The sequence below is a fragment of the Diachasmimorpha longicaudata genome, chromosome 13 (genome assembly GCF_034640455.1).
Source record: "Diachasmimorpha longicaudata isolate KC_UGA_2023 chromosome 13, iyDiaLong2, whole genome shotgun sequence".
Lineage (NCBI taxonomy): Eukaryota > Metazoa > Arthropoda > Insecta > Hymenoptera > Braconidae > Diachasmimorpha > Diachasmimorpha longicaudata.
Genome location: NC_087237.1, coordinates 2,502,660 through 2,516,507, shown reverse-complemented (window position 1 = coordinate 2,516,507; position 13,848 = coordinate 2,502,660). Strand labels below are relative to the sequence as shown.

The window sequence follows — 13,848 nt, the reverse complement described above, 5'->3', positions numbered from 1 at the left end:
CCTCAATTCAATAAATGAACTGAGGTAAAAACTCCTCTAGACTCTAGAATCAATGAATTCCCCAGATTCTGGTGATTTACTGTGTGAGAGCTTGCGCAGTTTCAAACAATGGCGACGACACCAGACACAATTTGGCATTTTCTCGCTCTCGTCTGTCAAATTAACTGCAACTAGTCTCGCCCCAGGTGTCAAAAATGCGTCAAGGATTGTTTTTTTTCATAGAAACTTGATTAATTAATACTTCCACCAAATAATCGCGAAGTGCCGGGCAGGGGGGATGATCACGATGATGATTATTCCATCCCTTTGAGGCCTGTTACCCCATAATTCTTGGAGAACAACTTTAGTGGAGAGGCTGGAGACAATTTCTTCAGGACAACTAATTCATTCGAGTCGCGAACATCTGGTGATTTGGTAGGTTGAGTGATCGAAGTGAACGAAGGATGATATCTGTGGGAATTTAAGTGTGTGGGAAGCAAGTGCGGTAGTCACCATGTCTCCTGGGGTCAACGATGGTCCCCGGAAAACCGGAACACTCCCCAAGAGCAACAGAAGAAATTATCGCAACCGAGACGTCCCCACTGCCACGAGGCAGGTGGGCAGGACTGTTTACCACCGACAACTACACCCCAACAATTTGGTATGCTTATTTGGTTAATTACGGTAACCGGTCTCAAGCTTGTTTTGGGGTACCTCTAGGAGACGCTAACGCGCAGACAGAAAATCTGTTTCCTTGTTCTGGTTCAAAGCTCCGAAATAAAAAAATATTCCATTTTTTTCCGCAGATGAACTATTGGTCATTGAAGTAGTTCCATTTTGTCCCACCCTCTCTTAACGATTTTTAAGAACTTATCAATCCCATACAACTCAATTATGAGTAATTAGCCACAAAAAATAGCGATTGAATAGCTAGATGACAATCATGCAGTTGCACAGCTCTCAGATCGCCAGTCTTAGTTCACCACTAAAGAATGAAACCCCTATAAATAGAAGAGGACAACAGTGGGGAGAATTTCTATCTAAGAATACATATCCAGAGACTTCTAAGTCGATGCATTTGAGGAGCATTTCTTCAGACGTCTGTTCCTCATCGTCCACTGAAATTCAATCGCCCATGTAATATCTGATATTTATCGGTCGATTCAATTTATAATCCGACGCAATATCTGTCGCGAGACGAGGAACTTTGGAGCTCAACTGGAGTAAATGGAGATAAATTCCCTTCTGATATCAATCTGATATTTTTTTCTCTTTTGAGCATTGCATACGGTGGATGTTTTAGCTGGATTGGCAGCCAGTGAACGACCGAGAGACTGGGAGGAGCACGAAGAATAGCAACACCAGGTCAACATCGTCAGTTCCATCCACTTCTTATCAGGATCTTGTTGATATCGGTATGAATTGGGTTTTTGCTTTTTATCTTGTGTTGTTTACTTCATGTTTTTTCATTTCATTGTTTGAAGGAGCTTCTAAAGAAATGACATGATAATTTTCAGCGTCATCCCATCGTCAGTACAATTATACTGGAGAGGACTACATTCCCTGGCAGGAAATGGCTCAACCGATGGACTCACGAGCCCAGTCGCCCCCCAGCCTCCAAAATGCAAAGCCCACGAATGTCGACAGAATGGTAATAAATTCTCACCTCGGCGATTCATTAATCAAATTTAACAAATTTGTCGTTTTTTGTCGTTTAGCCAGATCGTCGTCAGGTGGAGAGCCGGCTGAATCAGATCCGAGATTACATTAGAGTGACGTCGACGATGATGGATTCGCTGAACCAATCCTCGGATCCGGTGAGTAATTCATTTTCTTTCAAATATTTGATCTGCCATTTATTCACCCAAAGAAAAAATATTTTAATTACTTGATCAATTGATGTTTATTGAGAAATTATTCTCAACATTTTCCGATTTCTTGTAAGAAGTTGTCAGCAAAATTCCAGTTAAAAATTTATATTATCGAGTATTTATAGAATAAAAATTTTGGACGACGATAAATTATTTATTTGAAGCATCTGAAAGGTTGTTCTGGGTTACTACATTGACGACAAGTTAATTGTTATCAAAGTGAATGAAAGTAACAAATGAAGAGTCTTTAATTGCCCCTAAAAAATTATTTTTGGAATCTAAACCAAAAATGTATTTTCTGTGCACAAAAATGTAAACGAAAATCAATAAATTTCACAGTTTTCAGTGAAATAAATAAATGTAGCGTTAGAATCGACTTTTTCTCTGGGTGTGCAGGGTATTTTCACCGCGTACCTATTTTTACTCATATTTATATTTAAATAGCGTGCACGTGCTCAACACGATAAACTAGCTAAAATGGTGGAGGATCTGTGTGACAGTGAGACAAAACTGGCTAAACTGTTGGAGGACTATCGTGGGCTGCCAGATGAGGTGTCATAACCTAAATATGCATTTCAGTAGCATTATTAACGATTGACGTTCGCAAAATCGATTTTTTTTCTCGCTTCTAACCTGCATTTCTATTGCAAAATTCATGGGAGAAGTTTTCACTAACGATGAGCATACATTTTAGCTGAAATCCGATGACCGCCAGTCCCTGTGTTCCAGCCAAATGAAGTGTTTCACTGAACTACTAGACATGCTTGGGTCTCAAGATAATTATATGTTATCTAATGTTAATCAGAGGGTGCGTTTGTAACTAACAAATTTCATTCACTAATCAGTACTCATTATTTTTCGAGAAGAGAACTTCAATCATCAGTAACTCTAGAATGGCTGAGCGAAATGGTCTGATGTTTTTTTTCATTTTCCAGGGTGCTTATCGAGCTTTGAAATAACTTTCGATTCATTCAAACTAAACCATTTCATTTAAAGTTATTGACGATTAAAGACTCATCGGTTTCTCTCGACTTTCGCCATCTCTGAAATCACTAAATCTCCATTTTCTGAATTTTTACGTTTACTGTTGTTAACTAACCCAATCAATGGCGTTGTGTAATTAACGAATATCTGAAATTATTGCTTCATCGTAAACTCAGGAACTCACTGCAATTTCTTATTTGGCAATAACTCGAGAATGGCTGAGTGAAACCCTTCCATTCACATCTTATTTTAAAGATATTTTTTCAATCTGTAATATGAGTCTTGACTCATTCAAATCCAATCGTTTAATCCGGAGATATCAACAATAAAAGCATAAATAAACAACACGATAATTATCGCAGATCGATCGAGAGGATGGGGAGGAACCCCTCGAGTCGAAGCTCCGTAAGAAGATGGAGGCGTCTCAGCGTAAACTTGCGCAGCTCCAGGAGCACCAGGCGAACCTCGTTGGAATGCAGTTGAGAGTACGTGAGCGATTGAACGAGGCACGTCAGGCTCAGCAGCTACTGCTTCTCCAGGAGAATGAACAGGCTACCGCGGCCATTCCCCTGCCCTACGACAACGGGAATCGCTCCCAGCAGCAGATGGCCAATGACGCTGACGCACTCGAGACCGAGACAATCGCCCTGAGGGGCAAATTAACGCAGCTACAGAACAAGAAAAAGCAGATGGACACTCTTGTTTCTGAACTACAGGCGGTGGAGATGTCGGACAGGGCCAGCTGCAGCTCTGAAAATTCAAAGCACACTGAACGTGACAAAGTTGCTGAGCTGGAGGTCCTCAAGGCCCAGCTGGCACACCTCAAGGGACTCATGGAGGAAGCAACCAGGGTCAGGGATGCCTTCAATTCAACATCTGAAACTGATCCTGAGGGAATCAACGGATGCTGCGAGAATGGAGACGTTGAGGAGGACGCAGATGTGGGCGTCTCTTTCAATTCCTTTGACAGGAGCAGTGAGACTAATGAGGGACAGGGAACGTTCAATAATTCCAAGGAGCAACTGACTGTCGAACAAATTCAGGTATTAATTGTTAATAATTATTTTGGGGGAGGGGATGGGGCGAAAATAATTCAGACAATAAATTCAATAATTTAAGTCGATAATTAAATTGTTCATTTAATTGAGAAATCGACGATTCCTACGGTTCAGAAAATTCATTAAATTTTCCCACTCAGGCCGTGACTCGTGAATTAAAGGAGCAACAGGTCCTTCTCCAGTCAGCGAGAGCTGAGCTCCAGCGTCTGAAAAATCCCTCGTCGTTCTCGGCACCTCAGGCCTCAGCTCCAGTGCTATTCCTCCCAGCCACCACCTCCCCCTCCTCATTCGCTGCCTTCATCCCCTCCGACAAGAAACAGAGCAATAACAATAATAACAATCACAACAACAACAACACCAACAATGCCCATGGCGAGGGGGCAGGGACATTGGGGATTCTTGAGGGCCAGGGACCGACGTCTCAGGCGACTAGGGCACAGAATAAAAAACGCCAGATTGAGGATTTGGTACGTAAAGATCAGAGTCAGTCGTCCAGTGTCAATCGAGACGTTGGAGCTGCTGGATGGGGGAGTAGGAGGGGCTCCAATTCACACAGGAGCCACACTAGTACACCTGCTAATATTTGGCCTGGACCTAGTGCTATTGGTGCGTTTTATATTAGTTATTTATTGAATCTTTCGTGCTGGCAGCAGCATTGGGTCTAGCTTCCAGCAGTCCATCCTGTTTCGGTTTACTGTTTAATTTAATTATTTATTTTTTTGTTCTACTATTATTATTTTTGTAAAGAAAATGGATTTTGATGTTTTAAAGGGAAAATTAATTTTAATTGGGAGAAAAATTTTGTGTTCTCCAATTTCTCTTCCAAGAATTCTCTATCCTTTCCCTGGCCACCTCTGACTTACCCCTGAATTAATTTTAGTCGGCAGTTCAAACGAGCAGAGTGTAGACGGCATATCAACCACGGACAACCTTCTGGGCATCGGTCCCCACGTCCCAGCGATGGATGGCGGCTTTCCCCCGAGCTGGTGGAACGTCTCAGCGCCCCCAGTGTCTCAGCCCCAAGGTCCCGGGCACTCTACCGAGTACTACCGTCAGTTACTGATGAGCTCGCAGGCTCAGCAGCTCCAAATGATGAGCACGACGATGCAGCAATGCTGCCAGCTCCTCTGGGCGCAGCAGCGCGAGCTCCAGTCAATGAGGTCGGCAATAAGTCAGCTGCAGCAGCAGTTTCGCCAGGCCCAGGCACCTGGACCTGGGGTAAGTGAGAATCGTGAGGACTACTCCAACCTCAGTCGGTCCATTCATCACCTGGAAAACAGCCTGGATACCACACTTCCACCTAGCTCATCCTTGCCGAATCTAGTCTCACTTCCAAGCACCTCGCAGACACCAGCTCATCCACCTATCATAGCGTCAGCCAATTCCCATCAGCACGACAATCACCAGCAGCTCAACAATCAGGTACCACCTGGCAATCGAGCCAACAACTACTGGGACAATTTTCGAAGGTAATTTTCAAGATCATGCGCCTCAATTGTATTTGGAGATTTTTATTAGAAATATAGGAGACATAAATATGAGAAAATCATTAGATATTATTTCCGGAATATTCGGGGTCTTAGAAATCACTTGGAAATTTTTTTCCAAGTGAAATACAGCTCTGTCACTTTCCAAATTCATCTAAATCTATCGAAAATTAACGATGAAATGAATACTTCTCCCTTTGACCGAAAAATTAGGTGCAAAAATAGAAAACAATTGATAATTAATGATGAATTGATGGGCTATTCAATGTACCACGTCGATCAATAAAATGTCTGCAATCTTTATGTCGAATGGCGGATTCAATCTCCAGTCATTCATATGTCCACTCCCTCCCAGTATTTCCCATTCATTTATCCCATTCTATTGCTACATCTCTAAACATTCGATGGGGCTGAACATTTCGTAAATAACGATGGAGCCGGTAGGTACCAGGTATGTAAAAAGCCTGATGAAAAATTCTAATCGAGGGAAATTTCCCTTTCCAACGTGTGGTTTTATCACCTCCATTTCATTCCTCCGTTTCCTTATTTTTTCCTAAATAACAAATAAAAATTTCCTGTCAGCAATTCACTTCCCAGTGATTTTTTTTGTTTTGATTTTTCGATAGAGTGACATTTATTCGCACGTTTTTTACTAATTATTGTTACTGGTGTTTTGTGGATTCTAGTTACTCCAGACAGAATCTTTTGTCTGGAACCCCTAAAACGTTGAGTGATTCAATGCCAGGGCCGTCTAGCAATACTAACACAACAACTAATGCAACAGCAAGTGGACTTCATGTCTCTCATTTGTAAGTAATTGAAACAAAATAATGATACATTAATTCGTTTAAAATTTAATTTTTTTCCCTAAAATATTTTGTTAAACTCAAATAACTGGTAAAATTCAACTTTAAAGAAGAGACAAGAGAAATCGTGAGCACGCAGCTGACAATCTCTCTCTGCCCTCTCTGACGGGCTCGGACGCCCAATACTCCCTGAACCTCCAAATGCAGTCCAACATTCAGCCCCACGACCGAGAGATTCCTTCATCCAGGACGAATATTCTATCTAACGAGGCTGCACAGATGCAGCAGGTGGAGAACTTCTGGGAGGACGCACCCTCCTCCTACCGGCTAGTCCCGGAGACCAACGAAGACATCTACTCCCTTCGTCATCTCAACGCGGAATTGCGGGACGTCCTGGTCTCCCTCGTTGCTGCAAACAAGAGCCAACCAGACTATCTCGTTATCATTCTCAAGGAGATCAAAGCCATCAGTGACGATCAGAGACTCCGAGCGAGACTCCTGAGGTCGCTGAGGGCACTCCACGCCATGCAGACTTCCAGCAATCCTCTGGTGATGATGACAATTTTTTAAACACTTTTTAACCATTTGTCGAATAATTTTTTAAAGATATCCTCAATGTGATTTTAAATTTCACGTTGTTGGTTTAATTTTTTGGAGATATCTCAGAAAGTATTACTTAAAAAAATGTGATAAGAATTCTTTTTAGTTTTCAAATTATCTAAAAATGATCTTCTGCATTTTTTTTGTTAAAACCTTATAGTTATAGTTTTTTATGATCACACATTGGATCACCTTTTTATTATTTTAATGGTGAAAAAATTAATTGAGTTGCAGAATGAGGTCCCAGATCAGACGTCCAGTGAGAGTACTCAATCCAGTGATGATGACTCTGATGCTGGTGCACGTAGAATGCCGATGTTTCTCGTCTCCGCTGACAATCAGAGTTTCTTTACTGAGACGTTCTGGGAGAAGCTTCCACCAATGCCGCCGTCGCAGAGCCCTGCTGCGCCATTCCCCGAGCATTTGGACTTTGAGGTAAATAATTGAGATCAGGAGTGACTAGAGAATTTTTATTTAATCGGTGTCATCTGCTGGGTTGTAAGGTGGCAATGCAGCAGGAAAATGTCAATGCTATTCCCACGATGTCCTCTATTTCCGGCGGGTATAACCAGGACTTGGCGGAGGCGGATCAGTCTCGCCCGGACGCGTCCAGTGATCAACAGGTATTTACTATTTACTTACTTATTATTTTTCTTCGACTCAATTTTTTGAGAATAAATTCGTCTTAAAGGAAGGTTTTTACAGTAAATTAAAGGAAAACAATTAAACTACTCATTATTTGCTTTCAAGAATTCCTTCGACGAAGGAAGTGACGATGGAGAAGAAACCGAGCTCCCCTCCCACATGGCTCCAGGTCCGGGAGCAGGAGGTCTAGACCCCGAGAGAGAATCACTCCCTGGTCACGATCCAAACGACCAAGAAGCCTCGGGTGAAAACTCCACACTGGACAGAATTCCCACGAAACTCCTCCATCACTAGCAGCGCTTCCTCCCCTCGCCCCTCATTCCTCTCGTCGATGAGCTTCAACTCATTATTGATATCTTCGTTGTAGTGTTGTCGTTTCAAGTCTTTGTAACGTTATTTCTTAATTGGTTGTAATAAACTAGTGAAGTATTTCAAACGTGAAATAAGGCATTTCTTCTTCATCGGTAAATATTAAAAACATTGACCTAGTCACATGGAGACCCTGGACTACAATTATATCCATTCATTAAAAATAAAAAATAACATCATCTTGAACTTCGTAGAAAAGTAAATATTTATTTAAAGTACAATGTTCATTTAACTAACAATAAATGCCTCTCAGCACGCAGGTAATATTCAAAAGAAAGTCACTTAAACTAATGAACGAGACAATCAGAATTCAGTCTCAACAGTACCATTGTCAATGAGCTGCTGGCGTTGATGATGATACACCGAGCAGCCATGTGTCTCCAGGAGCATTGTCTCATGCAGCTGGTGTGCACTGGTGCACCTATCGCTCACTCTCTCACAATCAATAATTTCATTATTAACGAAATGACAATTATGAGGTTTACCTGCTGCTCCTGTGCAGCAATCGTTGGCCAGAATCGAGTGGCACGTCAGTGTCAGTGGTTGGGGAGTCATAAAAAGTGGTGACATGCCATTGTGCATCTGGGGTGATCCTGGCACTGTGGGGCCATGGTCAACGCGGCTGTTACCACTGCCTCTGAAACGATAGTCGGTGTTTTATCATTTTTCATTTCAAATATTACTCTGCCGACATGAGCTGAAGGTAATCATCAAAATATTTTATGAATTTATTTGGTCGTGATTAGAACAATTAACTAAACATTAACCTAACCCAGCTAAGGCACCAACTGACCAGTAAATACTTCAGTAATCAACAAATATCCCACCCCTCCTCTCCCCCACAGACATCTCCTACCTGCTTTGAGCCTCTTGAAGCCAACTCCCCCTCTGTCGGTCCCTCCCCACTGCTCAGAGTTGCGTTTACGACTGGGACGATGAAAACACATGCCTTCATTACCACCCAGCACCTTCCCGCCACTCGGCATCTCTGGAATCACGTAATGGTTATTTTGGCAGCACATGCCCATACCAAGCTCATCAGTCTCCATATCCATGCTCATGGTACTGTAATAATTCCCCTGATAGTGCACAGATCTCTCCAATCCTTCTGTTGTCGTCAGACTCGACTCGTTGGAGATGTGATAATTCTGGCCACAAACACTTGTATTTTCAGCTCGTGAACCACTTCCACAATCGGTAAAATCACGGATTGGTGCAACATAACCATAATAACCGTTTGAGATGTACGAGGGGACAATAGCGCTGGTGAGCACCTTCGTATCACTCATCCCCGACATTGTTTACGATTTATCAGAGGATCGGGAGTCGGTGTTGGGAATTGGCTGATGTTGTGGGGTGTTTTAAGAGCTTGTTGAGCGTCCGATGCAGTCGGGTGAATGAATTGTCGTGATTGTGTGGTTATTAACAGAGTTTAGGAGATGTCCACCTAATGGGGATCAGTCAGGCTTGTCGTTGTGGCTGGTGTATGTTCCTGGAGACGTGTTTTCTAATTTTGGGAAATTATTTTTTGGCTTTTGGAAAAGACCTGGGAACAGGCGACCGGTTTCTACGATTGTTTTACCCAACTGAATAACTGAAATGGAGATCCTTCGGCGCTTGTCGGCTTCTGGTTCCCCCCACTCACATGTAGACGCTCATTGGTGACCGAAAAATGCCGTCATTTTACCGAGTGATTTAAAATCAAATCGTTAGCCCAGTGTTGAAGATAGTTTTGCTTAATTAGTTTTCTATAATCGTGATCGTCGTGGAAATTATATGATAAGCTTCATGGATTCTCCTTTAACGACTACTTAATTACAATTTTCAGTTATTTATTCACTATTTATAAATAAAGTAGGATTGAAGTAGAGTCCACACTCATTCCTTGACAAAACCGCCAAATTCTTGCCAACATTAAAAATCCCTAGGTTCTAGGGAATTTATGAGTTCATGAAAATCCCCAGGGAATGGTCGTCCCGCCCAAACCCCGCGCTTGCGTTCGATTGCATCTCCCACGGATTTTGCGAATATTCAAATTTTGTACAAATTCGCCGAGTTCTTAAGTTAGTTTCGTCTTAAATGTTCATTACCAAATGCCTAACGGACTTTATGTGACCTGTAGAAATGCCTCCTGGTGAGTGTTGACAGCTTTTGTGGCTGTCTGTCGGCAAAAGACAGCGGCTTTGAGGTTATGTGTCAACGGTTTTTTGAATGTCGATCTTCTCCTGTTCACGGAATTGTTTATCATTTAATTCCAGCTGCGTTGAATGTCAAACGCCAACTGACTGCGACTATTAAAAAATTTAAGTTCGAGGAGCTCGAGGACTCGGTGCTGCCCCATTTCCCGGAGATTTCCTGGAATGATGTCAGAAAGAGGCTCATCAGGAATCATGACAACTTCACGACAGCTTCTGCATTCAGAATCATCGAGCAAACCATCAGGGTAATTACCAGAAGAAGCTTCAGAGCTTTGGAGAAGAGTTAACGAAATCATAGTTTCATCCTCTTTTAATTCTTTGAGGTCATGTTGACAGAAAAAAATGTGGAAATTAAATGCTCAGAGATCGTAGATCAGATTCTAGTGTACTGATCGTTTTGGTGGATTTACAGAAACACAACATCGATGACAAGGAGCTCAAGGAGAGACTGGCTGTCCTGGAAGTGATCGGTAAGTGGATATAAAGTTTTGAAGTGAGTTTACTGTTGAAGATTTTTTTTATTTTTCATTTTTCTGTAAAAATACTCCCCAGTGTTGAATAGAACTATTTCTATGTCAATTCCCTCTTCACTCCACAATTTACAATGTTTTTAATGTTATTAGACATAAGCAGACACCACAGGAAAAAGATTTGGTATGGCTACGAGCTCCTGGGGACCACAACCTCCCAGAAATTAATTCCCAATCGAGAAATGCAGGACAGAATGGCTCAGGCGTTTCAACTACTCCAGATAGATATGGCGATCAACATCGTCACGCACCAGGGGATAACCTTCGTCTCCATGTCACAGAGGAAGAGGTCCAAGAGGCTTCTGCCAGTGTACTTCGCCCTCTTCCTGAGACACGGTCACTTCTTCTGCGCGAAGAAGGGTGCAACGAAGGAATTTTTACAGGCGATCGTCGAGGGACTGGGGTACGAGACCTGTAAGAAACTCAAGCTTATGGGAAGGGACTTGAAATCTCTCAGTAAAATGCTGGAGTTGAAGAAACAGGGAGTTGTGCAGTTTAGAAATTTGTGCAATTCACCGATTTATGGAGACTCCGAACCCATTGCCAAGTGAGTTTTTCATTCGTAATGAAGTTGACAATGAGCAAAAATGTTGTTCACCAGCTAAAACTATAAATTATCTCTAAAACTTTGTTTACATCCCCATTTTAATCGTTCATTGAATCTTCAGATCTACAGGAACAGATTTTAGACAGCACAAACAGAGAAGAGAGTACATAAGCAAATGTTTTGGTAACGAACCCCCTACGATCGACGTTTTGGAAATCACCGGAACAGAAGTATCCTGGATTGACAGAGAAATAGCTGCCGCCCTTCCAGACGAGAAAATTAAAATAGCATGGGATTTCAAGAGCCATGACGTGGCTGGCAGCCTGCTCAGATTGTACGAGAAAAGGATATTCGTTAGTCCACTGCCCAACTACGTCACCAAGCTCATGGTGACTGGAAAAAATCAATTAACAGTGAAGCTTTAATCCAAGTAGCACTCACGTGATATGATTTTGAAAAAAAACCAGCCTCAACACTTTCTGATTATTATATCTGACGAACTGTGAGAGAGTCTCCCAGTGATATACGTGAATAATTGATTTTTCAATTGTAATAATAATCATAATGACCAATTGTAGAGAAATGCAGAGTGGATTTATTTAATCTGTAAATGTATTTGGAGATGTTGACTGTTGATTTAGGAATGTTTTTATGAAATAAATTGCATTAATTAATAAAAATGGCCCATCACAAACTTGATAATTTAAAATATTGAAGAAATGATGGAAAGAGACTGAAAAACTCCAAACTATTACATTCCGTTTATCCCTAAACACCTGTTTGAAGTAGCTGAATGCAAAATTAGACAATAGAATTGAAAATAAACCTTGAAGTTGACCTATTTAAAATCTATTCAACAACGATTGAGAGGAAAAGTCCTTTAGATACAAAAAATCTACACGATGTAGAAGTCACTGCTCATGCTGTCTCAGTTCTAATGGAACTATGAAGTGTACATGTCATCATCATCTTCATCAGATGAGACTTCATCGTTGTCGGCCTGCTGCAGACACTTGTCACAATGACAGTTAAACAAATAAAGCGAGCTGAGCATTCTCTGTCTCGTCACTCTACTGCGTTCTAGTTGGCATTCGTCGAGGTATCCAATGCAAATTTCCTCGTCAGGTTGGATGGGTCGAAGGGTTTTTACTACCAGAGTGCTGTTGGAGTACGGAAATTCGACAACGGCATTCGGCGAACAACTGTGGTTTATGGCTGATTGGAGGGTGTAGAGGCCGGAGCCTTCGTTATTCAAGAATGTTCCAGCGACCTCGTCCATGGCGTCGTAAATCTGGTCGATGAGTTTGTCAATCTCCATTCGCCTGTCATCCGGCATTTCCAAACCTGAAACGTTCTTCACCCATCGAGCGTATGCACTGGTTCCTATTCCCTGTCCATTTGTTCCCACGAGGGCGAGAAGGCTTCGAAAACCATCGGGGGAGAACCAATGGGGAACATCGCCATCGTCCAAAGCGCCCTTTATCATTTGCCTGAGAACATCGATTTGCCCGATGAACTTCTCCCCCAGGAGATTGTGGGCAATCTCCTCATCCTCGTTGACAGTCTTGTGACAGAACTGGTTGAATGTTGAAAGGGCAACAGTTTTGTCTGAAGCTTGATTGATGAATGCAATCATCCTGGCAGGAAGCATTATCGTGGCTGTCTCAGGGGGATAGTGCATCTGCTTCCAAGCCTCCTTCATCTGCACCAGGGGATGATTCTCGTTCTTCTCCCTGGACTGGAGGCATAGGACTCTGTGGTACTTTTGGAAGGCCTCAGTAAGACACTCATCGCTACAGTATTTTACTCCACATGTTGGACACTCAACTATCAGTTCTTTCTTTGTCTCACAGCACTCCGGATAAGGGAGAATTAGATTAATGTTCCCGGATAGCCTTCTGGCATTCTCCTCAGCGCTCTCCAGAGGCGTTAGGCAGTGGTTACAGGCCAGGTATTGGTAATCCTCATTCCAGGCGAACTGACAACAAACCAATGGCTTCTCCTGGAGAATTATTTCACCAGCGTTGTATGGCCGAAGTGCTACGAGACCTTTGCCCTGAAAAGAAAAATTTCTGGTGAGGTTAGGACCGCTCCACTAGATTGTCAATATCTTCGGAACAAATGAAGGGATTAGGACGAGTGTGTTCTCATTTTAAAGCCTGAAATATTATCTTGAGAATAAATGGTGAATTTGTCATTTTCACTCTGCCAATCTTGAGATATTTCATGATTCACTGGAGATCAATGTTAACCCCGGCGTTCACAAACAATTGCTTTCAATGGTGAATAACTGGAGATTCGCAGAGTGAAATTTGTCAATTTTTTTTTCATTTTCAAGGTCTTTTTGTACATTTCAAAATGACCTCTGACTTATTGCAATCCCTTCGTTGGGTCAGGAAATATTGATCATGTTAATCATTTCCGTTTAATCCCACTCCTTCTGAAGGGCTGTTCAATCCTATTTATTTCAACTAAAATGTTTACCTTCTCATTGTTGATTATCCGGATTTGATAGTCCTGATCAGCCATTATTAATTTCGGGGTGAAGTCCTGTCAATACGTTTGGCAAGTTTGAAGTGTTACCCTCGAACGCATTCCATACATGTTTTGAGAAGTGTTACTATTAGAGTCAATTAAAACGGATTTTTCGATCCGAGAAAATTCGGATTTATCGCATAGTTGTGGCCTCCAAAAATGCTTATTTTTTTTGTGGAAATGATTAATTTATTTATTTTCAATTGTTCAAAGTCAGGGGAAATATTGGGACGTGAATT

General features: G+C 42.0%; 4 protein-coding genes across 10 annotated transcripts; 2 read left to right on the top strand and 2 right to left on the bottom strand.

The window, feature by feature from the left end:
• Nucleotides 1-117: 117 nt before the first annotated feature.
• On the top strand, nucleotides 118-7,876 carry LOC135168324 (putative uncharacterized protein DDB_G0277255). Of its 5 annotated transcripts, none has more exons than XM_064132365.1 (14): nucleotides 118-414; nucleotides 1,283-1,394; nucleotides 1,497-1,630; nucleotides 1,698-1,796; nucleotides 2,295-2,402; nucleotides 2,545-2,658; nucleotides 3,197-3,877; nucleotides 4,033-4,498; nucleotides 4,773-5,361; nucleotides 6,066-6,188; nucleotides 6,296-6,734; nucleotides 7,020-7,220; nucleotides 7,289-7,408; nucleotides 7,536-7,876. In XM_064132365.1, exons 3-14 carry the CDS (start codon nucleotides 1,553-1,555, stop codon nucleotides 7,722-7,724), a joined length of 3,207 nt encoding a protein of 1,068 aa, XP_063988435.1. In that variant the 5' UTR covers nucleotides 118-414; nucleotides 1,283-1,394; nucleotides 1,497-1,552; the 3' UTR covers nucleotides 7,725-7,876. The 5 variants fall into 5 exon arrangements, with proteins under 5 accessions (XP_063988435.1, XP_063988431.1, XP_063988432.1 ...); XM_064132361.1 differs by having other exon boundaries at nucleotides 118-640; XM_064132364.1 differs by lacking the exon at nucleotides 118-414 and adding an exon at nucleotides 820-1,202.
• Nucleotides 7,877-7,986: 110 nt separating this feature from the next.
• On the bottom strand, nucleotides 7,987-9,391 carry LOC135168338 (uncharacterized). 2 transcript variants are annotated; one of them, XM_064132406.1, is made up of 3 exons: nucleotides 8,656-9,391; nucleotides 8,285-8,434; nucleotides 7,987-8,220 (listed from the first exon to the last, which is right to left on the bottom strand). In XM_064132406.1, the coding sequence occupies exons 1-3, from the start codon at nucleotides 9,095-9,097 to the stop codon at nucleotides 8,087-8,089; spliced, it is 726 nt and encodes a 241-aa protein (XP_063988476.1). In that variant the 5' UTR covers nucleotides 9,098-9,391; the 3' UTR covers nucleotides 7,987-8,086. The 2 variants fall into 2 exon arrangements, with proteins under 2 accessions (XP_063988476.1, XP_063988475.1); XM_064132405.1 differs by having other exon boundaries at nucleotides 7,987-8,434; nucleotides 8,656-9,389.
• Nucleotides 9,392-9,512: 121 nt separating this feature from the next.
• On the top strand, nucleotides 9,513-11,754 carry LOC135168335 (uncharacterized). 2 transcript variants are annotated; one of them, XM_064132397.1, is made up of 5 exons: nucleotides 9,513-9,933; nucleotides 10,058-10,242; nucleotides 10,410-10,467; nucleotides 10,621-11,074; nucleotides 11,196-11,754. In XM_064132397.1, exons 1-5 carry the CDS (start codon nucleotides 9,924-9,926, stop codon nucleotides 11,497-11,499), a joined length of 1,011 nt encoding a protein of 336 aa, XP_063988467.1. In that variant the 5' UTR covers nucleotides 9,513-9,923; the 3' UTR covers nucleotides 11,500-11,754. The 2 variants fall into 2 exon arrangements, with proteins under 2 accessions (XP_063988467.1, XP_063988468.1); XM_064132398.1 differs by lacking the exon at nucleotides 9,513-9,933 and having other exon boundaries at nucleotides 10,110-10,242; nucleotides 10,334-10,467.
• LOC135168333 (histone-lysine N-trimethyltransferase SMYD5) lies at nucleotides 11,647-13,779 on the bottom strand. Its single transcript, XM_064132395.1, has 2 exons — nucleotides 13,559-13,779; nucleotides 11,647-13,130 (listed from the first exon to the last, which is right to left on the bottom strand). The coding sequence occupies exons 1-2, from the start codon at nucleotides 13,601-13,603 to the stop codon at nucleotides 12,018-12,020; spliced, it is 1,158 nt and encodes a 385-aa protein (XP_063988465.1). The 5' UTR covers nucleotides 13,604-13,779; the 3' UTR covers nucleotides 11,647-12,017.
• Between the last annotated feature and the right edge of the window lie 69 nt (nucleotides 13,780-13,848).